The 27,585-nt window shown below is 38.3% G+C and overlaps 1 protein-coding gene across 2 annotated transcripts in view; it reads right to left on the reverse strand.

Annotated features, from left to right (window-relative positions):
* Window positions 1-1,504: 1,504 nt before the first annotated feature.
* NBAS (NBAS subunit of NRZ tethering complex) overlaps window positions 1,505-27,585 on the reverse strand; it is a 191,597-nt gene continuing 165,516 nt past the window's right edge. For both annotated transcript variants that reach the window (XM_054194532.1, XM_054194531.1), the window contains 3 exons: window positions 19,950-20,094; window positions 13,291-13,419; window positions 1,505-2,282 (listed from right to left, as the gene is read on the reverse strand). In XM_054194532.1, coding sequence (XP_054050507.1) covers window positions 2,007-2,282; window positions 13,291-13,419; window positions 19,950-20,094 — 550 coding nt within the window. In that variant the 3' untranslated portion in view covers window positions 1,505-2,006. The remainder of the gene's footprint in view (window positions 2,283-13,290; window positions 13,420-19,949; window positions 20,095-27,585) is intronic.

The following is a 27,585-nucleotide window of genomic DNA, read 5'->3' on the forward strand; positions in this document are numbered from 1 at the left end:
GGTATGTCAGATATATGGATGAGATAACCTTCCATACAACACTGCAGGACAGCTGCGACCAGCATGTACAAAAAAATAAATTAACAATCTGAAGAATTAAAGCATTGTTTAGAAATCTTGTTAAGAATCCTACGTAAGGTGGGAGGTAAGGCTAACACCTGAACAATTTTCAGAGTCGGTAAAAGCTGATACAACAAAGCAGATCCCAAGTCGAAGACGATGCTAGTAAAGAGTCAGTTTTGGTTCCACAAATGTCATCATCAGTTTCTAAACCCTGAAGTCTAGGAAAGAACTCAGGAATACAAATTTATAATGAAATATCTACTTCAAGCTTTTAACGCATTCATCTTCATTCTTTATGGTTTAGGCTCACATTTAGGAAAAAGGGGGATTTTAGAAACTACTGTCTCAATAATAGTCTATATGTTACTATATTGCATAATGAAGGGGCTGGCTACGCCAATTAGCAGAAAGCTGAGATAAGAGTGTTATTACTGAAGCAGAGAGCAACCACGCCTGAACTGGATCCCTCCGTCGCCAAATTTTGACTGAGTATTACCAGTGTTAATGGGATCCATCACCAGGGTCTGTACTGTGGGCATGGTACAGACAGCTAAATCACCTATATGAGCCGCAATCACTGCGCTAGAATGTTTTTCTTGTGTTTCATTTCTTTTGAGGAGAGGAGACTGTAGGGGGACCCCCAATACCCACACAAGAAAGTTCTCCAGATGACGGAGACAGGCTCTTCACAGCACGTATGGTGGGAGGATGAGAGATGACGGGCAGAAGCTGCAATGAGACAGGTTCAAAAAAGAGGATATACTTAAAAAGCTTTTCAACATTGGGACAGCCAAGCAGTGGGACATCCACCCTTGGAGGTTTTCAAGAGCCAACTGAATACAGCCCTGGGCAACCCACTCAACCATTAAAGGAACCCTGCCCTGAGGAGGAGGCTGGACTACATTACCTCTACAGATCGCTTAAAACCTGTATTATCCTATGATCATATCATGTGTACTGTTCCTGCACATTATTTAATCAAAATTGGATCTCAACACAAGATTAGACAAAAGATTTACAGATTAATTTCAACAACAAATTCCTATAAAAACGTGGAAACATCCAAAACCTTCTGGTAACGTAGTGTAATAAACAGCCAGTCCCCTTGTTAAAAAAACCTCAGAAAACAATCAGAAATACTTTGCCTTAGTAAGACAGAAAGGCATTTGAAAATAAACACACCTACTTAATTTTTCAGAACTCAGGAAAAATAGAAGTAAAATACTTTGGAAGTGCATTCACACGTTTTGTATTTGAGATGGGGCTTCCCAAATTGCAGAGGAATATACCTCAAAGACTAGAACTGTCTCCAAGTATAGAAGAGTTCAGCTTGTCTTTATGAATAAACATCAGTGAAGAGAGACAAGAATTTCAGAAAAAGTGGCTGAAGAAAGAAAATATTTTTCTTATCTGTCTAAAAGGGGGGGAAAAGAGACTACAGTAAATGTAAAATATTTTATTCATTGCAAACAAAAGCTGTGGTAACAACATTGCACAATACCAAATTTTAAGGTTTTGAAATTCTCAGAAATTAGTCTTTGTTGTGATTGATTTTTTTTCCTCCATATATCTTTATATTTTTACATTAGTTTTACATTACAACAAGAGAAAATTACTTACAGAAATTAAGACAAATTGTATATAACCTGCCATCTTACTAATATTTCATTTATATGTCATAGAGTGTAATCATTTAACACTTTGATCTGAAAAGGATTATTAGATTCAATGCTTTTCTAGTCATATAACAGAATGATATGGTCCGCACCAATAATTTCTTTGAAACTATTAGAAGTATATGGGAATTCACCGTTTAAGCGTGCTGTTTGTATTGTCTACAAAACATAGGTAAATAACTTTGTTGCTTCACTAGAACAACAATTTCTCCCTTTTGTGTGAGATTTCCAGCAAAAAAAGCAGACAAATGCACAAACGCAACGCTTCTAGATCCAATGCTGAACAGCCTGGAGGGCAGCAGTGAAAGTCCTGAGTGCAGGATGAGTCCCTCGATGAGACATCAGGAGGGACCCGGCCTCTGCATTGAACCCCGCTTCTTTCAGTTGTTTTGCTATTTCCTCTACATCCCAGCCTCCTTCTCCCTGGTCGGCCAGTAAGTGGTCGATCAGGCGAGGATAGAAGGCGGTAGGTACGCACTTCACCACTAACTTGGCATTGAGGAGCAAGGAAAGTATTTCAGCATCACAACTGGAATCATCAACCTACGAAGAAAGAAAAATCCAAAGTAATTAAAAATTAATTACCAGATACGTCCATCAACTAGAACATGTCATGACTGTTCTAACTGCACAGAGCGACCTTGAAAGCAAGATGAGTATTCTGTACGGCTTAACAACCCGGATACACACTTTGCCGATATCAGAATATGTAAAGCTATATCTTTAACAGTCTCTATCACATTAATATAAATATTTGACCTGCAGTTAACAACCTGGCTAGGATTCCATGAACAGCTTTACAGACTTTTCACAGGGTTTCATCCCCAGTACAGAACAGACCACACCACCTACCTCCATATCAAGAATGACAACCTGAGGAAGGACAGAGCAGAATATATTAAATTTTGGTCACTTTCATTAGTATATGTTACCTTTCACCTATTAATGTAATACACAACATTCTCAGAGTCAACCAGATTTCCCAAAATTTCATCACTCACAGCAAGGATGAGATTTTCAGAAGACTACAACTTGTATTTTAAAAGATTTGGAGCACAGATCTCCTACCTCTGTGAGACATCCTGGATGCCTTAGAAAAATATGGTTACTTGATACATGAAAGCAGATATCCTCTTGAAAATCCCATCTATAGCTTTACAAATAACACTACAGAATACTTTAAATCCTATTTCAGTTAATTTTGACCTGTCTCTCCTAGGTTGCTTGAAATGCAGCGTTGTTTTAATCAGCTTAGGTGTCTTACCGCTTCACGAAGTGCAAAAAACCAAATACATACAACAATAACACCAGCCAAAGGAAGGGTAGACAACAGTCAGTCTTCAATGAATGCATTCTATCGAGTTACAAATAAACTAATCAAAATTGTGCTACATTTACAAAACAACTTCTCAGTTTAAAAAAAAAAAAATTACCTGTTTAGCCTCTGTTTCATTTTCCATAAAAAATGAGGTACCAACAAGTAATAAAGATCCTGTGATCCAGTGATTTGGTACCCGTGAAGACCAATTCAACTACTACTGTTGTGTGACCACATGACGTGACTACTGTATATCCAGATTTGGCACTGACACTTGAAATCTTGAAATGAAGCAATTTTAAATCTAATTATTGTAACAAACCATTTAACCCCGACTCTTTTCAGGACACCATTTAAAGCTTCCTTGTCTCTCTGTTTTCGTTCAAGCTAAAACAGTGCAGAGCTTCTCTTCCTCACATTCATGGACAATGGGCTGCATCCACTCCTTGCCCCCACCACTGTCACCATGAGCACATTGCAACAGGCACATCTTGCTTATAAGCCAATTCTCTGTCCCATGAAGTTTCCACAACCATTTCTTAGTAACAGGTAACAGTGTCTGTTTGCAGGTTGTTGTTGTTTTTTTGTTTTTTAATTATGATTTTTCCCAGAAAGATTAAACATAAACAACCAAACGTACTAGTAAAAATCTTATCTACTCAGACACATACACTGTGAGAGACCGTGCACACAATTTAACATGGACCACCTAATGTAGGAGGCTACTCTCTCCATATTTCCCATACACGTAGTCAAACCAGAAACACAATCCTCAAAACATAAATCAGAAGAGGTACATAATTTTCTCTTGAATGCACGGCATTGCAAGACTACCAAGGTTTGGCACCTTATTTCACAGAATCATAGAATCGCCTAGGTTGGAAGGGACCTTTCAGATCATCTAGTCCAACCATTGTCCATCAATCAAACTCTGACAAAAAACACCACTAAACCATATCTCGGAGCACCACGTCTACCTGTCTTTTAAATACCTCCAGGGATGGCGACTCAACCACTTCCCTGGGCAGCCTGTTCCAGTGCTTAATAACCCTTTCGGTGTAAAAATTTTTCCTAATATCCAGTTTAAACCTCCCCTGGTGCAACTTGAGGCCGTCTCCTCTTGTCCTATCACTCGTTACTTGGGAGGAATCAATATTACATTTGCACGTAGAGGAACACAGAATTCGTAAGGAACTACCAGGTAGCTCCTTGAATTGAAGTAGATGAGAAATCTGCCACTAGCTTCAGGAGAAAGAACTTCCTTTGAAATTACAAATTATTTTAGGAGAAAGGTCTTTACTGTACATAAATAATATTAGAATTACGAACATAAGTTTCTCTCCTGTGAAAGAGCTGAAAAGCCATCATGATGACTGAAAGCTCGTATGTGATAAGCAACAGAAACAGAATAATTTGTTGCTCTATTTTAGAAGATGCACTCTATGAAATATAAAATATAATTAAAAAAGGAAAAGGACAGAACATGAAATATTGTAGCATGATAAGTTGCTATGCTTTATCAAGTATGAATCCTTAGATAGTAGACTCCAGGTGAAGCTATTGTCCAAATAAGTCTTTTTATTGCCTTCAATTTACCATTAATAATACATGATCATTGCTTTCAATTTACTCTTTTCACTTGCTTTGGAACTTCAGAAGCTTTCCAGAAAAACAGAATGGCTTCATCATGTTAACCAGGAAGACTGTTTGCTGTTTCACCATCACGCTACTTCTTCCATTACTTCATTTAGATATTTGTGTTTTTCTTTCCATTGAAAACTTAAAAATAAACTTGATTTCCTCCAAGTCTTCAATGTTTTCATACTTAGTTACACGAACCTCTCATGGATTACAAAGCTAATGCAGTAGTGTAGGGTAGCAGTTCCAGGTCCAGTTTACTAATCAGTTCTAAGAACAGTAGGGATGCCCAGTCTTTAGGCTGGCCACTTTAAGTCTTTAATTATTCAATATTACCTCTAAATTGTCATATGCTAATTACTGATGTGTTTTCCTGTTGAAGACGGGCTGATGATTAAATAAAATTCCTAGTGTTAGCATCTTGCAGCATACCATGCAGTATGCTAAGCCATTATCCAAACAGCTCTCGTCTTTTCTGAAATGGGAGGCTGGAGGGACATTCTCCCCCGCCTCCAAGCTCCCTGTGCTCTATTCTTGACTGGTATGTAGGATGCAACTTTACACAGGGCTTCAGTGTTTGATTCCACGAACATAAAACGCAAACAGTAATTACAATAATGAGATTAACAACAGATGGGAAGTCTGATTGAAATCAGTTTTCTAGGCTATTATTCAGTTAACGAAAAAGTCCTATAGATTAGTACAATTTCATACGCCAAAAACCTACAACTGGAGAGAGACGAGTCTGAAAGTAAAAGACCTTTTCTAGCATGAAATCATTAAACATCTGAGCTATACTGTGGGGATGAAGATGTCTGCATGCAACACAGAAGCAAAGCAACCTGTCTGTACTCATGCTCCTTGTGTCCTTACACATAACAAAAGAGCACACAAAAGGCTCTTGGGTTGTGTCTGACAGCTCATCCTTAAGCTCAAATAGTCCAGTAGGTTTAAATTGATTAACATTTCCCAGTTTCTGACTTCAAGGCTGTCTGAAGACCTGGTCAGAAAGAGGAAACCTTTGTATCTTTGTAATGTAATTGTCTCTGGATGGAGACACAAGATGGCAACCAGACCCTGTGAACACATTTCAGCAGCTAAGGCCCCTGTCTATTCTGCAACTCTTCCTTAAATCCAAGCAGAGTCTGACAGGTGGGGGAAGAACACAGAGAAGCCAAGGTTTAATGAGAAATCTATATAAAAATAGGCAGCTGAGAAAGATAGATTAACTGTTTGTTTTTATCAGTTTTGCAATTCTAGATCATGCCAACATTTTGGGTATCAATTGCATATGAAGAAACAGTCATTAATTTAACTAAAACCAAATGCACAAGCAGAAATTCCTTACCAGCACCTATGCAGATTGTCAATAATGGGGGCACATCTGGCTGGAGTCCCCATCGCCAGTGGTATTCCTCAGGGTTCAATTCTAGGACTGGTTCTGTTCAATATCTTTATCAACAATCTGGATGTGGGATTTGAATGCACATTAGCAAGTCTGCTGATGATACCAAACCAGGAGGTGCTGATGAGTCTCTTAAGGGACAAGAGGCCTTGCAGAGAGGTCTCGACAGACTGGAGCACTGGGCAGTCATCAATGGGATGAAACTTAACAAGTCGAAATACCAGATTCTGCAGCTAGGACAAAGTAATGCCAGGCACAAGTATAAACTGGGAGAGGAGTGGCTGGAGATGAGCCCTGCAGCAAGGGATCTGGGGCTGCTGGTCGACAGCAGGCTCAATAGGAGCCAGCAGTGAGCCCTGGCAGCCAAGAGGGCATCCCGTGTCCTGGGGTGCATCGAACACAGCATAACCAGCCGGACAAGAGAGGGGATCACCCGGCTGTATTCAGCGTTGGTGTGGCCTCACCTTGAGCACTGTGTGCAGTTCTGAGCCCCACAGTTCAAGAAGAATGTGAAGGTCCTTGAATGTGTCCAGAGGAGCGCAACAAAGCTGGCAAAAGGGCTGGAAGGAATGTTCTTTGAGGAGTGGCTAACGATTTGTCTAGTTTGGAGAACAGAGGGCTGAGGGGTGACCTCACATTGCTCTCTCCAGCTTCCTGAGAAGGGGACGTGGAGACGGAGGTGCTGATTTCTTCTCCCTGCTATCCAGTCATAGGACACGTGGGAACAGTTCAAAGCTGCACCAGGGGAAGCTTACACTGCACATTAGGAAGCATTTCTTTACCAAGAGGGTGGTCAAACACTGGAACAGGCTTCCTAGAGAGGGGGTCGCTGCCTTGAGCCTGTCAGTGTTTAAGAAGCGCTTGGACAATGCCCTTAGTAACATGCTGTAACTTGGTCAGCCCTGAAGTGATCAGGCAGTTGGACAAGAGGATCATTGCAGGGCCCTTCCAACTGAAGTAGTCTACTCTATCCTATTCTAATAAATCAATGCATATTTCAAAACTATTAAGATAGTTTTATTTAAGTATCACTGCTCAGGGTATAAGCTGTAAGATTTTTAAAAATTAAATCAATTTAAATTTAAATTAAGACTAAATCTGTTTAAAATCAATTTTAAATTAGAACAACAAGGATTAACGCAAAAAACTACTAAAACACTAGAAAGGTAAACACACAGCATCTATTTAAAAGTAAAGTACACCACAGAGAGTATAATGACGGCTGTACAAGAAATGACTCAGCAAAACTAGGACTCGTCAATCTATAAAAAAGGCAGCTTAGAGGGCATAGAGCAGACAGCAACCGCATACCAAATATTAGCCTACAGTAGATACAGACTCTCTAAATGGCGTTATATTTTCTTGTCCAAAATCACTCTTTTGACAAGAGTTGTAAACAAGAGAGTAGAACCCAGTTAAGATCATTACTAAAAAGCAATTTTACCATCCCCGTGTTAAAAAGCTGCTGTTTCTGGGCAGACAGCAGTGGTAGGATCTTATTAACGAGTCACTTCTGATCTGCCTGCATATGCAGAGCCCTCACTATCCCAAGATCCTAACTAACTCTAAAAACACTGGTTCCAGCAAAGTTTATCACTGATCCCAGAAACACTGTTCCAGTGATATGGGATGCAGCTGACTGCAGTTTAAGCAAGTCTCAGAGGTGCAGGTATCTTCTGCACAAATGAATATAAAACCACTTTCCATATTGTGTGAACATGTGAATAAACTATAAAGCACAATAATGACAAACTCAGAGTACATTATGCCTATCTGGACTTCCATGTTGAGGGTGCTAAATTTTTCATCAGTGTAAAACCTGTTACTTCTGGAAGGCTTAAAGGGGAGAACACTTTTCTTACCCATCTCTCCTTCAGTAGGATCTGACGGTGCAGATTTAGTGTGGTGCCCAGGCACAATGCACACAAGTAAAAGAACTAAGAGGGATAATTATGCTAAGGAGAGGAAATCCTCGCTTTTTTTTTTCTTGACTTCCACACCTATTTAGGTATTGGCTGAAATCTACTTTCAAGATGTAGGCACTCAAGTGGTGTCTCTGATGACTAGCTCACTCCTTTAGACTGTGACGATCAATACCTTTCCTTGCTAGAGACACACATAGTCATTTGAGAAGTGAGACCGAACAGAAACAAAACTGCCACAGATGCACTCACAATTTCCACTGAAGCAGTGCTACAGCACTCTGCTTCAGATGGGGCTTGTGCATTTTATCAAAGGTTTCTTTAACCCAGAATTTATAAATGGATCTGCATGTATAGATGGAAAACCTCATCTCAGCAAGGTTCCCCTCAACAGGTATGGAAGTGAGGACCCACTTGTACTCTGCCTCCGCGAGTCCTGAACTCTTTCTGCACGTCTTCAGCATGACGGGTAGGAGCCTTATCCCAGACCTGTAAGTGCTGTTCTTGAAGAGGACACGGGATCCAAGCTGTTTCCCCACTGCCCTTGGCAAATGATCCCAACACGAAGCAGTTGTACAACCTGTATTCACCCCTACACTGACTGCTGTATTTCTGAATCGGAATGACAGTTTGCGTCTTACGCTGAACTCAGCGCCATCAGTGCATAATTGGTAAGGGTTAAGCATGCCTGCCTGAGGCTCTGCCATCAGCACACTCATGTTACGAGCTGCAAATGGGCTCAGGCTTGAGGCACTCACCTCTACCAAGGCAGCAGGTCTCCTGGGAAAGCAGAGACTGGGAGCCTGCAAGTTTTAAGAAAGCTTGTGTGTGAAACAGGTGGGTGAAGGTCAGCTTTGCCATAGGTGGCACCTCCTCTGATGTACTTAGAAGAGGAACTTGAGGCATCTAAAAGGCTTTACTGATAAATCACTGAGGCCTCCACAAATTCATGCAACCATGAACCTAAGAATTTTGTGGATCTGCTCTCCAAAGACCAAGGAGGCATCTTGTATCAGCATCCAGTATTTTTTCTGGTTGCTAATATAGCCTACATGGACATTGTACCTGTACTTGCTATGATGCAGTATATCTGAAAAGAAAAAAAAAAAAAATCTCTCCTAAAGAGCAAATCAGGGTCTGGGCAATTCCCTGGCAGCACTGTTTGTGCAGGTGTCTAGAGGGTCTGGTATTAGCAATAGGCAATATTTCACCCATAACTTATGCATTATGAAATATGGATACTAATGGGAAGATAAGAGCTGCTGCTGATGTAACAGCAGCAAAGAACGGAACCTGCTGTTTCCCAGAGTATTAGCTCTCCACTACTACTGGAGGTAACGATGCTTTTCATTTTATTCTTGAATGGAGTCTATATAGGGCAAATAAATAAGGGGGAGAAGAAAACAAAGATATATTAAAAAAAACCGCTAGAAAACTAACCCAGAGAGAGATATTTTACCGTAATCACCGTTAGCTTATATACACATAATATAACAAGATTTCTTTTAAAAGGTAAGCCACACCAAGTGAGTAGACATAAATGGCAATGGAGACAACTGGAGATTCCATTATTTTACACATTCTTTTGGATTTTTTTGTACCACATTTTTCAATAAATCATGTTGCAAAGGTAGTCTCAGTACTTCATCACTGAAAGTATATCATGTAAACTGAGCTAAAACACTATTTTAGATTAACTAAAACCATTTTCCAGTTCTAGTTTCTATTAAAGTCTTGGTTGAAGAAGTATTTGCACTGATTATATTAACTCCCATTTGTTGGCTGTTTAAACAATGTAACTACCAACAGGTAATAGAATATTTACTTGCTCTGTCAGAAGTATAGAAATCCATCTTAATCTTCAAAAGATAACCAACTGAACAGACAACACTGAAACCATTCTCAAAACCAATCTGACTCCCAAGGGCAAACGAAGTGCTATTGGCAGTAATAAGCTTATTTAAGTAAACTGATTTTTAAAATTATTCACGCACCACACAACAGAGAGGAAGAACAGTTATTTCTGTTATCCAAAAAAGACAAGTGGCAGATTATAAAAAGATACACAATAAAGAGAGAGGTCTGCAATTTCAAAAAAGCTTACACAAAAGCTTGGTTGTTTTATTACAGGCAAAAGCTATACAATTCCTAGTATCAGCACTTCAGCATCATCCTTAACTGTAAACATCCATAAAGCTGTCAGCAACATACAACAAATGGCTAACTAATACTTAGTATCAGCAAGCAAGTGCTGTATTTTTCTCACAGCCGCATTTGTGAGCTGTGTTAGCACTATGTCAGGGAATCAATAGCTATGATTTCCCTTTGCCAGATGTTATTCGTCCTTTTCCTGTTTAATGTAAGCAGAAGTGGGCTTCCTATGAAAAATTCATTAAGAATTCTACAAAAAGCATTAACAGCCCAAATACTGTTTTTAAAAAGCAAAAAATACGCATACAAAATTATACTGAATAAACAACATTGACGTAGCTAGGCGATATATGCACTTTTAGTACAACACCAACTAATATGTTCATCAGAGATGCATATAAAACAAGCAGCAAATATACTTTCTAAACAATATATGAACAGCTTTTAAGTTCACCATGGCACTCTTCTGTACTAGCTGCTTTTCTAACACTGGCAGTGGACTGTCACATTCAAGGTACTGGATAAACTCTATGCCTGACGTAATGAAGTCAATAGTTAAATTTTCATTGACTTAAAAGAAAACATCAGGCCAAAGCTAAGTGCTTTGAAAATTCTAGGTTATGCAGCACTCTTACAGAACTATGCGCTCAAGTGAATACTGAAGTTAGAAGGAAAAATTAAAAACAGCTTATCAATCTGCCTCCTGCATAAGAAGGCCAAAAAGAATATTATTTTAGGCATGCACAGGTTTACAAAGTGTTTTTATTAGTAAGAAGATAATATGGCTCCTGGCCCTAAAAGTTCGATATAATGCAATCAACCTAGAGTGTAGAAAATTGAAAGCCGTAGCACACTAGAAAGAAAAGGCCAGTTAAGAGAGCAATACAATTAGCAGCCATTCAGAAAGTGCTACTGCACAGCATTGTGCTTTAAAAATAGTTAAACAAAATGTACTCGGACACAAATTCCTGCTGGCAAGCTTTAGAGCTAGTCACTTGCATAGCAGCTTTCATCTGTTCACAAAAAAGTCAATTTTAAAAGGTTAACAAGAACATACAGACGAGAACGTGCACGCATATATCAGATCGCCGGTTGCTTTTCTGTGAGACCGTCTTGTTTAAAAAATAGTCACAAAACCCCCTTGCTTTGCAGACACAAAATCTGAAGTTGCAGTTGTAAAAGAAAACTATCAATATGCTAAAGATCATCTACTATTGTTTTGGCGGTTAATATTTATAAAATTACTTTTTTGTGGAAAATTCCAAATATTTGTCGTGTATCTGTATGAAATCAAAAAAGGAATAGGAACACCTTCACAAAAACCTGTTGTTCTTTGTTTAGAATGCCAAACTCAACTAGAAACGCTCCAAATTAATACTGAATGCTAACTATGACATAGGAATTTTGATACCGGCAGATGTGCATTACGTATCATACGCCCTGCCTCCTTCCATACAACCATTTTAAATGTTCATAGAGGACAGGTTAAAAAAAGCTGGTGCTTCATCCATTTTGGTAGCTAATTCCTTCTGAAAGAAAGTTAGCAACATTTGAGATGGAGCCTGCGCTTCCAGATATTTTGTTTCTCTGACTGGTCTTCACCACTGTGTTCCGGAGTCCTCCAGAAGGGGAAGGGAATAATTCCTTTCACAGGCTATCCAATGGGAATAAAAAGAGAAAGCTTCTGGAATACAACGTGCAGCATTAAGAAGGAAAGACACAGCGCATGAGGAGGAATAAGTGAGGAAGAGAGACTTAAGGGAGAAACCTGACAAAAGCAGGATACAGAACATCTTTTCTAGGGAACACAGAACAGTGTGAAAGTAGGGAACAGCACTGCAGTTTGTTGCAACCAAGGAATCCGAAAAATTTGTTGCGACTTCTGTAACTAGAGCAGAAGGCCTGTCCTAGAAGGCTCCTGCAGAAACGGGGAATGTTTGCCTACTTTGTGTGTCTCAGAAAAAAATTATAATTTCAATTTGAATTCTTAGCAATCATATTTTTAAAGCTTTTGTGTTTTGTGGATGGTGATTTTAAAAAGATATACACAGTTTCATTTCTGTTTCCGTATGAGCAGTTTCATTTTTAAGTAGCATATGGGAAATTTACCATCAATTATAATTTATATTGTAATACACAACCAAGAGCTCCCTAAGATACAGTGCAGAATTTGGAAATATTAAGATATGTGGTTTTTCCACTGAAATATTGTCACTCTCAAATGTTCAACCCAGTTAATTCAGCCAGGTAAGAAAGCCGTTCCTTTCATGTAAAGGTCTGAGACAATACTTCCCTTCTCTTTTCTGATCGAGTGCTAGGTCGTAGACCACAGCCAACATAAAATCCAAGAAAGTCAGGTTGTACATGCACAAGTTCATTTAAGAGCTTGAAGATGTTTTCAACCCACCTCAGTTTTCAGGAAAGAAAAAAAAAAAAGATAAAAGATAATATAATGCTTTTGTCTAGGAGACTAGCTTTCATTTTTTTAGGTGTTCCTTCTTAACTCAAGAGCAAATACACAGGAAAAAGAGTAATGTAATTTTATATTAACAATTGAAAAATTCACAGTAATGTCTTTCAGTTCTTGTCCAAAGAAAAAAGACAGAGTTTTGGTGAGCTTTTTTCCCCCCAGAAACTTCGCTGCAGTATCGAATAAAATCTGTTTAGAATTGCATGAAAGTCCCCAAACATCTTGCATTTTAACCTTTCTACAACAAGACCAGCGATGTAACAGCTCTCCATGTGTACACGAACAAGTATGTCAGAAACAAGCTACCTCATCTGATGTACTATTATCACTTAAAAAAAAAACCCAAAAGAGCTAGAATATGAACCCAGAGATAACAATCTACTTTATATAATAAAATAGCTTCTGTTCCAGCACACTGACTTAAAATAGCATACTACATAATTTAAAGAAAGTGCTATGATGTTTAATCACCTCAAGTATATATAAAAGATCTTACTAGCCCCGTGTTACTGCTCACTGTGGACACAATAGATGTGGAAAACATTAATAATGATAAGGGTCTCAATAGTTTCTGCTTACTACATGAAGATAAAGGAGCTAATTTATTACCTGAAACTCTGAAAGGTGGTTAATTCAATTGCTCATACCTTAGCAACAGCTTTTATTTGCTCCAGTGCCACAGCGTGAAGATCTTGATCTTTGCTTTCTAGCAGCAGTTTCAGTGATGGCAGCAGGAGGGACTGGTTAAGCAGCAGCAAACATAATTCTTTTATGCACTGAAAATAAAAGTAAACTCATTCGGTGAGATCTCTGGAGATACTAGCATCATCATTCACACTAAAATTTATGAAAATTCTATGTCAAATGCAAAATGAAAACAAACTTTTAAAACAAATGAACTCCCAGTTGAAAATAACTCTTCAGAAACTTGAAAGGACAAATTTTTAAAAAATGTGGAATACAGGGTTATAAGTGCAACATTTATTATATTAAGACAAGGCAGGTACTGCATCACCATTACAAACCAGAGTTTTACTGAAAGAACAACAGAGCAATCACAGCTCTCTGTGGGACTAATATATTTGTGCTTCCTGAAATCCTGCAAAGCACAGGAAGAAACTTAATGGACACCTGTGACATTTCTGTAAGTCAATTATGCAATCATAAAAGTGGAACAAAATAAAGAGGAAATCACAGTACATACCAGAGTTCAACATCATAAAGCTCTGTTGTAAAACATTTTCAAATTTTATACCAATTTTTATACACAATTAAAGCTTGGCAAATTAACTTTCCCTCATTCATCTAATTTCTCATCTTTTATAATACAGCACAAATTTAGCGTCATTAATCTTCTGCAGGAAGAAACTGTGCAGAGAAAAAGTTTTTTTGAAAAAAAAAAAAAAAAACCACCCCCAGAAAACTCCCAAAACCCACAAACCTAACAAACCTACTGTGTATTTCCAAATCTTTGCCTTGGCCTTTATTTAAAGCAAACAAAGAAAACCTCGTACATGAAACTTGTGGCTTCCCCCCCCCCCCCGCCTCAACACCACAGTGATTTATTCATTTATACATTAAAAAATATTTCGACTAACAAATTATGTTATAAATCAAATAACAACTTCCCTATCCCTTTTGGTCATTTTTCAAGAATTTTGGTCATTGGCCACAACCACTTCCCAATGAGGTCCAGAGATGTCCCATATTCCAGGACAACCTACACTAAGTGCTCTGGGTATTGTGTGATAGTCACCTTGAAGGTGGTACCCAACTCAGAGGTGCTCTCTGTTTCACTCCAACATTTAAAGAGCAATTGTTGAAGGAGCTCATCAGCTAAATACTAAGTTGGGAGAACGCAAGTCTTCCCCCCTCCCCTTTTTTTTTTTTTTTTAAACATCTTTTGAAGTTTAATGACAAGTGTTACAATTTAATGACCAAAATCATAGAATGGTTTAGGTTGGAAGGGACCAGCACTGTTTTAGTAGCTGTGAACCTAAAAGCCTAAGAATTATTTGAAGATGAAGAGATGTTAAACGCTCCAATTGTAGCATACTGCAGAGACACCTGGCCTTGCTTGGTAGCACAGGCAGGTATCTGGCTGCACGTTGCTCACTCTTTTCTAAATTTATACTTTCAAGAAACACTACCTAGAAGGATATATTCTATCACGCTGAGCTCTGAGTCACTGAGGCTTGTTCTCTTGCCTGGACTCGTTCCTTTAAACTTGTAATCTGTACTGCTACTGATAATGTTTTCAGTGAAGGGTATGATACAGGATCAAGGAATAAGAAGATTAAATACATACGTTAAGCTTTGTCTGATCGGTCGTATGCTTATTAAACTTTTGATAATTTCATATTCCATTGTATTTCTTTTGAGCAGTATGGCTGCCATACCAGCAAACTTACTGAACGCAAAGTTAGATAGTCACACTACACATCTCCTTTTCTTGAAAGGGTGTATCCACGGCAATAAATGCAGCTTATGTTCAGTAACATAAATTCCTAGAGTCAGAACATACATAACCTGAACAAAACAGCAATTTTACCATGCTTGCTTTTTCTGTCTGAAAGCCTCTCAAAACTAAATGGAGAAGCAGTGCTTAAGAAATAACCCTTCAGTATAAAAAGGCTCTTTAGAAGAGCTCCAAATCATATTTTTCAGTTGTGTGGGGAAGAAAAAGAAACTAAGCAAATTGGAAAATGTAACTAGGTACTGTACATTTTTACAGCAACAGGGCAGGGAGAGAAAATATGCTGATGTTGAATCAGTTTGTTCTCCCAATGAGCTGCTTTAAGATAAAAAAAATTAAATCTCTCAGCAAGCAAATGCAGTAATATAGATATTAACACTGCTATTTTCAAAGAAATAGCATTTAACTCAGATGATATGCCAGCATTTTGTTTTCTTCTTAGATACTTCACAATTACACTCTAGTATTGGTTACACATGCCAACGGGACGTGTTCTAACACAATCCGCTTTGCTCATCACAGATGCATAAAGGCCTCCACACAAGAAAACACACGTTTAGCTATCCGATTAACTTCTGTTTACCTTACACTAGCAGATTTTGAAGCCAAAGGGCGTTAGATTTCAGGTAGGTACCAGTCAGATGACTTGAGTTTGTGCCTGACAACGTGTCCAGCAGACATATCCAAGTGTCACCTATAAAACCATCATCTCTCTTGAAGGAGAAGTATACGCTCCAACAGTTAATTTTACTTACTGTCAAAATACCATGCCTTATGCTAAAATTTGAAATGTTATAAATTAAACTCAATTGTTTCTTGTTATGCCTTTCTTTGTAATTAAAGCATTTTATAGCTTCTGTTCCATCTAAAAAATATCTGCAGAATAAAACCAATCACCTCTTGATCTCTGATAAGCTAACACACTGCAGTCCTTCAGTCTTCCACTCTCATCCGTGCACTAATTTTTGCAGGTTTTCTCTTTTGCCTCATTTTTCAGTGTCCTCCCGAAATGCAGCTATACTAACAAAGTGTTTTATTTTAATGCCATTTTTACTAGTGGTTTATGGAGAAGGGTACTTCTTATCCACTCTTCTTCACTTGATGTCTCTTATCAGTAAGACTCCACTGCCTATTTTCCTGGTACACTTACGATACAACATCACGATTAATGACACAGTGATACAAAAAAGTCAGTAACCAAAAGGTAAGAAATGCAAAGTGTTAAATATTTTGTTTCAATTCTTGTTAAAAGATTTCAGGCAAATGAACAATTAACAGTTGACAATAATAATAATGGGTGAGACTTCAGCATTGAAAATTCAGTCTCAAATAATAAAAAAAAAAAAACGTATTTCTGGGGCTATAAAAAATTCACCCCAGAACACCTAAAGAAATAGTAAGTCGAGTTAAGGGACATCACCCTTGAGAACACGACAGGTTACACAGGACTGGAAAAGAGAAATACAGTCTGTCTTTCAGACATGGAAGAAAGCAGGCATGCAAGGGGGAAAGTATTATGGACCTATCGGATACTCCCAGTTCATGAAAATCATCAAAACACATAGTGAAAAAAACACAAACAAAAACATTGTACAGAAATATGTTCCTAAAGACCCCTGCAACAGGTTCTGCGGTTAAGAGTAAGGCCATGACTATGGCATATTTTAAGTTTAGCAACACTTTGAAAACGTGACACAAAACGCTGTCAGAGGCACCAGGGAAATGAGGTGTAGGATAGTGTGGTCCAACTTGCAAACCCCTGGAGTGGCCTCCATCCCTTTTCCCACAGGAAGGGGCTGGACAACTTGCCAAATAGACTGTCCAAATAGTACAAACACCTTCTCGTATGTCTATTGCTCGTCGTATGGCTGCACTGCTGCTCTGGGCAGCAACTGGAAATCCAACCCTAGGCAGCAAGCCACCACTCACGGTGCTTCTCAGAGCAACACAAGTGCCTTTCTTTTCTGGAATAAGCACTTTAAAACACTTGAGTGCCTGCCTGCCGTGAGAGGCTGCACTTAGAGCGGGTATGATGTTACCTGTGAGAGGGACAAGGGAAGTCATAAATCAAAATCTGGATTACCATGATTTAGCTGAAACTTTTGTCTTCTATCTAGTTATGCAGCTATGAATGGTTCACTGTAACACCAGTGAGACTCATAAAATGGATTTCCTAAGAGTCTGTTTTGGGTCCAATATTATTCAGTATTTTCATGGATGGCTTTAAGGGCTGGATAATGAGTACAAACAGTATTGTGTCTGGAGAGGCTGAAAGCAGACCAAAGGGCAGCATTTAAATTCAAAATTATCTGAACAAAACGATCAGAGACAACCGTGAATGAAGAAAAACATACAATGTAAACTCATATATAAAAAATGGGAACAACTAGCTACAGAAATAGAAAAAACGAGACCAACTGGCTGCTATATTATTCCAGGAGATAAACATCTTATAGCCACTAGGACCCCAGGGTGACTACAGGTAAGAGACTAGATGCATCCTCCCATTTAGGTCTCTACATTAACTGACACACGACCCACACTTTAACACTTACTGGGGGGAGAAGGATTTGCCCCTTTCTCAAGAGATTAATCAGGCAGTGCAGGGGATATCAGACAGTCCAAACACATGTGCATTCCAAGCAAATAAAACAATGCTTATTTCAACTAAGAGGAATGGAAAAAAAAAAAGAAAAATCTATCCACTGCATAATGCAAATAAAAACCACGACAGACACACACACGGATGCAAAGATTAAAGCTGTGCAACTCCTCAAAAAACATTAAAAAAAGAACTTGCCCCTAAAAAACTAGAAAGACCAGCAGGAGGTGGAATAAAGGAAGAGAGAAACCTTTCTAAATACATCTGAAGAAACAGTCTAACTTCTAGACCATCATGACTTGAAGTTAAATGTTTCTTCCATCACAGCCTCTGGACTTCAGAATGGCAAATGTAATTCATGGTGATAAATTGATCTCTCAGTTTTTAGAATTCCATCATTCTAGGTCTGTCTTCTTAATCAGTGTATGTATTGAAATGTGAAGTCATCTAAACAGGTTAATTGTCAGTAATCAGATTTTGATCTTATTCAGCCACACGATCTCAGCTCTCTAATTTTGTACTTAAGTACCGTAGCTGTGCATACAAATAAGTTACTTAAATTATCCATGTCATTCCCCCTCTTCCCAAGCAGAGACTTGAAGCAATATAGCCTGTGTTTGTAGATAACTATACAATTCCACATTTTAGTGCGATTCCTGTTGACATACAGCATTCTAGTCACAAAAACAGTATTTCACGTTGGTAAAGCTTGAGGACCAGAATGTCTTCGTATTATGTATATTCACACTCACACAGAGGGCTCTTCCAACATTAAAAAGGAAGGCACCTCCAAGCAAAGCTGCCAACCAGTATCAGAACTGTGTGTAAATAAAGAATTCAAGAAAAATTTTACTCAATTGAGAGAATCAATCAAACCACGACCCATCCTTGAGCAGAACTCTTGGTAAACTGACTGCTGAATGACAGTGACCTTCAGTGGGATTTGTCTTCGTGGTTCACTGAGGTGAGTTCAAAAATTCTGCTTTGACAGTTTGACTACTCCTACACATGAGTAAGGTCATGAATTTACAAGCTATGATGGGCCATTCAACGCCTTGTAAAGAAAAGCTATATATACTTACGCCAGTCCCAGGGATAGGGAGACCTGCCTTCCACTAAATTTTTTGTTGGAATGAATGAATGAAGTGCATTTATCATTTCAGTTTACTGACACCTTCTGGAATCATGTTCTGCATAAATTTTGAACTTGACTTAAATCAGTCTGTTGGACTATTTAAAAAAAACAACACACAGCCCACCTGTCTGCATTTTAAACAAAATGTTTTGTTTCTATTTTGCTTCTAGTCTTAACATCAGCTGTTTTCTATAACAGACTGTGATTGCCTGAAGATGATTATAAGGGATTAATCAGCCTACTAAAAATATGCACACACTACTCTGAAGTTGTGTGAAGTTTATTAAGCATTTCTCAAATCTGTCTTCATTAGTATACAATGTTTACGTACAAAATGCTTCAATAATTTTATACTTAAGAAATGCTTGTATTGAAGTATGCATACATAGTTAAGGAAGACAAAAACATCATGGTTATTACAGAGCAATTACTTGTGTAGTAGGGGTTTTTTCCCCATCACCAACACATTTTTTCAAGGATTCTCCGCTAAATCTTTAAACTAACAGCCTTTGCCACACTAGCATCAATGACAATGCACTACTAAAGACCTTCCATAAGTACTTCAAAGAATAATTTACACTGAAACAGACCTCTAAAGGTCAGCTAATCCAAATAGCCCCCACTCAAAGCAAGCCCAACAAGACCAAACTGCCCATGACATGATCCAGTCAAGTTCTGAATTCCTCCAAGGACAGCGACTCCATATCTCTTCTAGGCATCCACCTATTCCAATGTTTCACCACTTCAATGGTGAAAAACGTTTTCCTTGCATGTACTGAGAGTTTTTGATGACGTAACTTGTCTCCATTGCCTCTTGTCCTGTCACTAAGCATCTCTGAGAAGAGGCTGGCTCCAACTCCTCTACATGTTTCCTCATCTGCATATTTTAAGACAGCAATATGATCTCCCACAGTCATTTCTTCTTAAGACAGAATAAACCCAATTCTCTCAGGCTCTCTACATTTATTGTGCTCCATCACCCTAATCATCCTGTTAGCTCTCCATCAGGCTTGATCCAATATGGTAACATCTTTCTTGTACTTGGGACCTCAAAACAGGACTCATACCCATCATATCTGAAGTTAAAACTTACCTTGACAGGGATCATGTGCTTTGTGTCATACAAAGAACGGCAGATTTTCAAAATTTCGTTTCCTGTGTTCTCCTTTTCCTCAGGTGGGCATCTCTGTAGCATAGCAGTCCCCAGTTTCACCCAGGGATTATCATCTGTGCATGATCTGCCCAGAAAAAACAGAGTTGTACAGAGAATATAAATATGCATACACACCCCTACCATTTTCTGTAGGTATTTTTTTTTTTTTTTACCTTTTTTCCTCTCTTTTTTTTTTTTGGTGAAGTAAAGTATAATCTCATGAAAGAGAGAGGACGAAGTTTTGAGACAAGTTACTATCCCGATGCCATCATTCTTCCCATGCAAAGAAGCTTAAAGTATTTTGAATTATGATATGTTGTTACAATCCCTGATGGATCACGCACCAGATGAAGATCGATCAAATTGGAATAGCATAGGAACAGCTTCTCCTGGCTTTATACCAGCTAATTTCCCAAGCAGAATGGTATCGAGGGAGGGGTGACAAGAATCCAGCATTTGTAATTTTGTTTGCTTTGATCACATTCTAACAGCATCTGTCTCTCAAGTATCTCTTGTTTCTCAGTGAAGAAAATATTTCCAAGATTCACATTCTAATTTTCAAGTCCAACAAGTACAAACAAAAATAAACTTTTCTTATAGCCCATCCAAACAGGGTGGGAAAATGGAAGTACATGCATCTGTACTTATCCGTTAGTAGATATGGATGCAGATACATTTGTTTTAGATATGAAGTTCTGTGTGGAATTAGAAGAACATTTTAAATGTCACGTCACCATTACAAAGTCAGACTTAAGCAGATGGCAGACAGTAGATACAAGTGAATTTAATCACACATGATGGCAAAGGCAATGTTTATCATAAAGTTTTGTTGCTGAAACATTTCTTGGCCCAAAGCCGCTATTTGCTAGATGATGGAAATGCCTGGCTACTTTTGTTAGGGGTAGGTGTGCTTGCTAGGACTGCACGTACTGACAAAAATGGGTAGCAGATTGGAGCTTTTAAAGGAAAGCATGAAGTATAACACCGGACCACATCTACCTGCCATTTTCCTAATGTGAATTAAGTTAATGCATTTCAATTCCCATCTACAATGGGCTAAAATCATGCACGATCACAGCTTAGATCATGATTACATTGAGCCACAGTAACACAAGCACTATGTTCACCTGTGCATAACCTTAGGAAGGCATAAAAGGTGGTTTAAAAATCACCCCATCAATCTCTTTGGCCATTAATTAGCAACCCAAAGTCATGGGAAACTTTTCATTTTAGCTTGAAGGAAAAAAAACGAAAAATCACAGGAAGACCAAATCTGTCAGGTTCGTCTTAAAATTTAGTGTAAATTAAGATACTCATCCAGCACATGTGGGAAGGAGTAGTAAAGTGTTGTCAAAGCACTGCTTTTCAAAGATATTACTTGGCATTAATTGTTGAAAGTAACACATTAATATCACTATAAACTGAGTCTGTTAGGAGAGTCTGTTGGATTGACATATATCAAGGAATAGGTCCGACAACTCTGGAAAGGACAATGACCAATATCTACTATTTCATATATAAAAACTCTCTCCTGATCATCTTCCACTTTCAAAAGTAGATACTGTAAACAAATAAAGCAAGCTCCACATGAAGCTGACATTACATCCTAACATGAAAACCAGACAGAGATGCTAGGAATGAGTAACTTTGAATGCAAACCAAACAGAAATCATTATCTTTATTCCTTCTGACAACTTAATTGAGCCTTTCTATCAGTCACAGTCACTGAGCACAGAGCCGCCACAACTCCAGCTGGCAACAGCAGAGCTCCTCCTCTCCTCTCCTTCCAACCTGGTGGGTCGAACCCAAAGATGCCGGCTTATTCAACAGGCAGAACATGATGCACTTAATCTATGAACCCCCAGTAAGGTTAGGAGACGAAAAAACAAAACCCTGCAACTTCATCTTTGCCACCAGTTAAATTGATAGCTCCTGCTATGTGATCCATCTCTTGCCTAAAGGCACGGAGAGTCATAATGAATTTCCATTTTTATAGCTGGTGCCTCCAGAGTACATTAAGAAAACCTATAAGAATTTCCCAGTAGAAAAAGAAAACAAAAATCCCACTACAAAAACCAGAAGTCAGAAATAACCAGAAAGATGCAAGGCCACAAGACTTGCCATGTGTGGGTTTATTTTTTTAAGTAAAATATCAAATATATACTTTACATAGATAAATCTTTTCTCAACACAATTCTTTATAATTATTTCGAATACTTGTGTGATCTATTAACAAATATCTGTTATCTGCCATCTCTAAATAAAAACAAGATTCAGTTACCAAAATCTGACACCTACAGGTAAAATTCAGTTTTGTTCTCTCCTGGGTTTTGCTTTAGTTCAACTATGGTCAAAAAAAAAAAAGTTATTTCGCAACATGAAAAAAGGAAATATTTCAAAACCTCAGCATGAACATGTTATTTTTTTGCTCAGAATCAAGAGAGGGAATTTTTGGATTAAGCTGAAAAAAAAAAAGAAAGGTGAATTGAACTATTAAGTCCCTAAATGCTCAAAATGTTCAAAAACACCTTATCAATTTTTAAAATAAATATAAAAAAATGGCAGCAAGTGCTTTTTGAACGTAGGCAGCAAGTTCCAAAGGACTGCAGAGCTTCAGGTACTGTCAATCTTTTTTTTTTTTTTTTTTAAAAATCTTTATGAAGTGCTTAAAATGACATCTGAATATGAGACACCTAGACACGAACGCATGAATGCATAACAAGGATGTGAAAGTAAAATTTTAAAAAGTATATGATTTTGAGTACTGACTGAAAAAAACCGAGCTACCTCCTCTCTGTTTCCTCACAGTCAACATGGGATATTGTGATATGAAGAGAATCATATTTGCAGGTGAATAATGAGCACTATTCTAGCCAGAGTGTTTTAAAATACAAGAACTCAAAAAAACATTAAAAAGCACAGACTTATCATTAACAGAAAGGTCACAAAAGTTCTTTAAAAAAAATAAAAGGCTACTGAAAAAAACCCCAAACTTCAGTTATTTTACTTCTCCTTCCTTTTTGAGCCTTTATAGAATGTAAATTGTATTTTCTAGCTTTATATTCCATTATAAGTATTAGATATTTACTGTTAGGCTGAAAACCAAACCCCTAAGTATTCAAATGACTCAGTCTTAAATTCCCCTGTTCCTGCACATATCGTTACATTGGCACTAAACAATCAGTTAGCAACGGCATCTCTTTTCTGAAGCAGAGCAGGAACAAATAAGTAAAGATTAAACAAAAACCTTAATACGTATGGCTAAACAATTGGCTTAACTGCTCGCAGCTCTCCTACTTGCTGAAGAATTTCTTAATATACCTTGTTTTAAAATGAGATTGTTGAAAACTTTCCTAACAAAACAGTTCCTGCTCCTTACTCCAACCCAGTCATCAAGGTGGCTTTTTCAGAAACACAATTTCAGGAACATATATATTAAAAAAGGCTAGGCTGGTAAGAATAATTGAATGTTGCCTCTGTTGCATATTTCCATGTTAACAGAAGAGGGAAGAATGAGCAACGCAAGAGGAGGAGAAGACCCCAGAGCAGAGCAGGGCACGCCTGCAGCAGCCTTCCCAAAGGTGCAGAGATGGGTGTACGATAGCGACTGCCAGTGACAATGGGGAGAGAGAGAAGAGAAGGTTCAGATAAAGAAGACAGAAAATACCAGAGATTTTTTTGGATTGCTGTTGGGCCTCATACTTAGAGCACAATCTCTGCTTCCTGGCTGGCATGAATCATGTCAGGATTTACAAAGCAAACTAATTCAAATTAATGCAAGCCAAAATAATTAAAAAGAAATGTAAACTATTCCCAGCACACTATAACAGGAGTTAGTTGAAAAAAATAAAATAAAGTCTAACTATCTACTTGACAGGAGTTTGTGTCAACTGAGGTGGCGCTTGAGGTGGCGGGATTGAGGGTGGAATAAGGACAGAACTTCATTTCAGGAGCACTATTAGCTGTTAAGACAGATGTTTTGAGTTCACTCAAATTCATTTTAATGACAGCACACTGATTATAAAAGTCAAAATTCAAGTTGAGAACACTTCTGCACATCAAATATATTATTCCTGTAGACAGAAGTACAAAAATACACATTTTAGTTGTATACAGAACTACATAGCCTAGATTTAAATTTAGGTTGAATCCTTATAACAAGGACTTGATGTTTGTCCTTTAGACTTTGTAAAAAAACTGAATGACAAAAAAAAAAAATAGCAAAGCATCCCCACAAAAATAAAACCCAAAACAACTCCAAAACATATTTGACTGAGTCAATACAAGTAAGTGGAAGAAATTTACAAAAAAGACTCCCAACTATGATCACATGCTGTCTACTATTAGAACATCATATATGTTTTTTGAAAGCACTCGCAATGAGCTAGAAAGAAGGACTTTCAAGCCACAATGAGTATTCCTGCTGACACAGGATTTATAAAGCATTCGCTCAGTCTAGCAAGTACTGTTAGAAACAACAGTGATAATAAAAGGAAAGCAATGCAAATATAAACACAGAAAGACCCCAGAGTGAAAAATATCCCCACCCCCTTGATATATTTTTTTTTATCAGGAAAACTCTTAGTAAGGAAAGGAAAACTGAACCATCATTGACTTACTCATTAAATAAAGGAACAAACAGAACAGGCAACTTTCTTACTGAGAAAACAACCAAGAAATACAAGAGGGAAGGGGGCAAAAGGAGAATTTAATCTCTGTCACTTCTTTCAAGATGCTGCCTCAACTCTTCTCCCCAAACAAAACACTGATATGGCAAGGAAGAGAACAGACTAGATGTTTTTTCCCCACCCTTCAGCCCAGCAGAGAGAACTGAAGGACGAAACAAGGGTGGTAACTATGCTCTGTGCCCAGCCCCCTTTAAAAACAAACAAACAAAAAACCACAACAACAAACCCAAACCAAACAGATCGTTTCCTACATTCCTACACTATGAACTCAATTGCTTGCTCCACTAATTAAATCCGTTTTCATTTTTTAGTTGTCTAGAGTTTCTGTCACTTTAGTGCTGAGTTCAGGAAAACTAGCTGGGAGCCTGCACGGTAGATCACATTTGGGAATCATAAGAGGCAGAGGTTCTCCATGAAACCACTACAGGTGGCTATTACTAGTGAAAGAGAAGAGAGCAACTTTCTCCTGAAGGCTTTCCAAAGCCTCCTGGCAAAACCAAAGCAGTGAAAAGAGACATTGAAGTTTTAGTAATAACAAAAATTACTATATAAATAAATAAATCTAATCACAGGATAAAATCTGCAGTTTGTTCTTAGCATAAAGCCTCAAGAACATGAGCTGGTCAGCCTCACCTCAGTTCCTGCGAAGATGAAGCAAATCCCCCTGGAAGCATTTCCAAGCAAATAAAGGACATGAAGTAGACTAAGAGTAGTCAGCAGGGACATAAAAAGGGGAAATCATGCCTCATCAACCTGATACCCTTCTTTGATGAAATGAATGGCTTGGTGGATGACAGCTGATATTATGTACCTAGAATTCATTCATCAAGGCTTGACACTGCCTCCCACAACAGCCTCATTGACAAACTGATGAAGTATGGGCTAGTGAGGCAGACTCAAAATTGGCTGAACTGCCAAGCTCAAATGGTTGTGATCAGTGGCACAAAGTCCAGTTGGAGACCAGTGACCACTGGTGGATCCCAGGGGTCTATACTGAGGCCAACAGTCTAACATCTTCATTAAGTTTGACAGGATGACCATCAGACAGAGTGCACTGTCAGGAAGTTTACAGATGATACAAAACTGGGAGAGAGTGCTGAAACACCAGATGGTTGTGCTGCCATTCAGTGGTACCTTAAGAGCCTGAAGCAATGGGCAGAGATCAATCACATGAAACTCAAAGGGAAATGCAAAGCCCACCCCCTGCCTGGGAAGAAATAACCATCAGTACTGGCTGAGAGACAACCAGCTGGAAAGGAGCCTGGACAACAAGGTGACCATGAGTAAGCCATGTGCCCTCACAGCAAAGAAGGACAACAGTATCCTGGTCTGCATCAGGAAGAGCGTTGCCAGTAGGCGGAGGGAGGTGAACCTTCTCCTCTGCTTAGCACTAGTGAGACATCTGGAGTGCTGAGTCCAGTGCTGGGCTGCCCAGTACAAAAGTGACACTGAGATACTGATCTGAGTTCAGTAAAGTGCCACAAAGATGATGAAGGGATTGGAGTATCTGTCCCATGAGCAGAGGCTGAGAGAGATAAGAGAGTTGGGACTAGTTCAGCCTGGAAAAGAGAAGGATTGGTGGAATTTTATCAATTGTATAAATGCCTGATGGGGAAAGTAAAGAGGAAGTGTGACTTTTCTCACTGATGTCCAATGAGGCAAAGAAGCAATGGGCACAAATAGAAACACGGTACATTTTACCAAAATGTAAGAAAAATGTTTTTATCGTAGTTGTTGTGGAGTCTCCAGTCTTGGAGCTATTCAAAACTACATGCCTCGAGCAGGCTACTCTAGCTGACCCTGCTTTGAGCAAGGCGGGGTGGAGTAGACATCTCTACAGATCCCTTCTGACCCCAACTATTGCTAAATACATGAAAATCACAAAATCACATACAAGGTTGTGAATTAATTTACCCTGTTCTCTTGCCTCTTATCTTAGCCCACTTGGTATTTTTAATGTCAAAATTGTGACTACGTAAATGCCTAGGAGCTATACTAACTACTTTAGGCCCTAAATGAGTTATGATACAGGTGATCAAAGTATTTTGTGCAAACTTTCAGATTTCACAGATCTTGGAACTAAGAGGTATTTCACCTCTGAAATTTAAACCACTGTTAGTTTTGACTACAAATCACATTTAATCATTATTTAGTTTTTTCTTCTTCACTTTAGGAGGTCTGCCTGAAGGAACAGAACACTAAATGGGAGATAAAATTAAATCATTTTTAATTTCCTCTGTTACGGAGCAGTAGACAAGAACTATCTATATACCAGAAGAGTTCTCCTTTCACAAAATCTTTAGTCTTTCTTTTCAACTCAAGGAAAAACAATATTGCTAACTGCAGCAATATTTCACTTGACCCTTTGTTCCATACATTTAACTTTTTTTTTTAATCTAAACACTACCTTAAGTTTGACAGTACCCACAAAATGTTAGGCACCCAATTTTTAATTGCAACAAAACAAAACTAAAAAGATAAGTTGCAACATCAATTTGTGACAGAACACACAGCAGTCCTTGTACTTAATGCACTGAAGACTATTTTTGGCTCATAAAACTGGTTAATGCTCATCCAGAAATTGCAAACAAGCTGCAGGCTTGAAAGCGAATAACTCTAACAGATTACCTTCTAATGGAATAGTTCTCTAGAAGTACAGAAAAGAGTTACTTCTCGTAACAAGATAAGCCTTAACTTTTCTGACAAATCAATACACAAACACTTTGGGGAGCGTAGTCTTCAAGTTAAAACAGGTTGTAAGCAATACCCCAAAGTAATCCAAAGGAAGCATCACTTGATGTCTCTAACCTAACTACTGTCAGATAAAACATGGCACATTGTACTTGCTAGCCAAAAATGTATTAATATTATTGCTCTCCTTGAAAGAT

Source organism: Rissa tridactyla, chromosome 3 (genome assembly GCF_028500815.1).
Source record: "Rissa tridactyla isolate bRisTri1 chromosome 3, bRisTri1.patW.cur.20221130, whole genome shotgun sequence".
Taxonomy (NCBI): domain Eukaryota; kingdom Metazoa; phylum Chordata; class Aves; order Charadriiformes; family Laridae; genus Rissa; species Rissa tridactyla.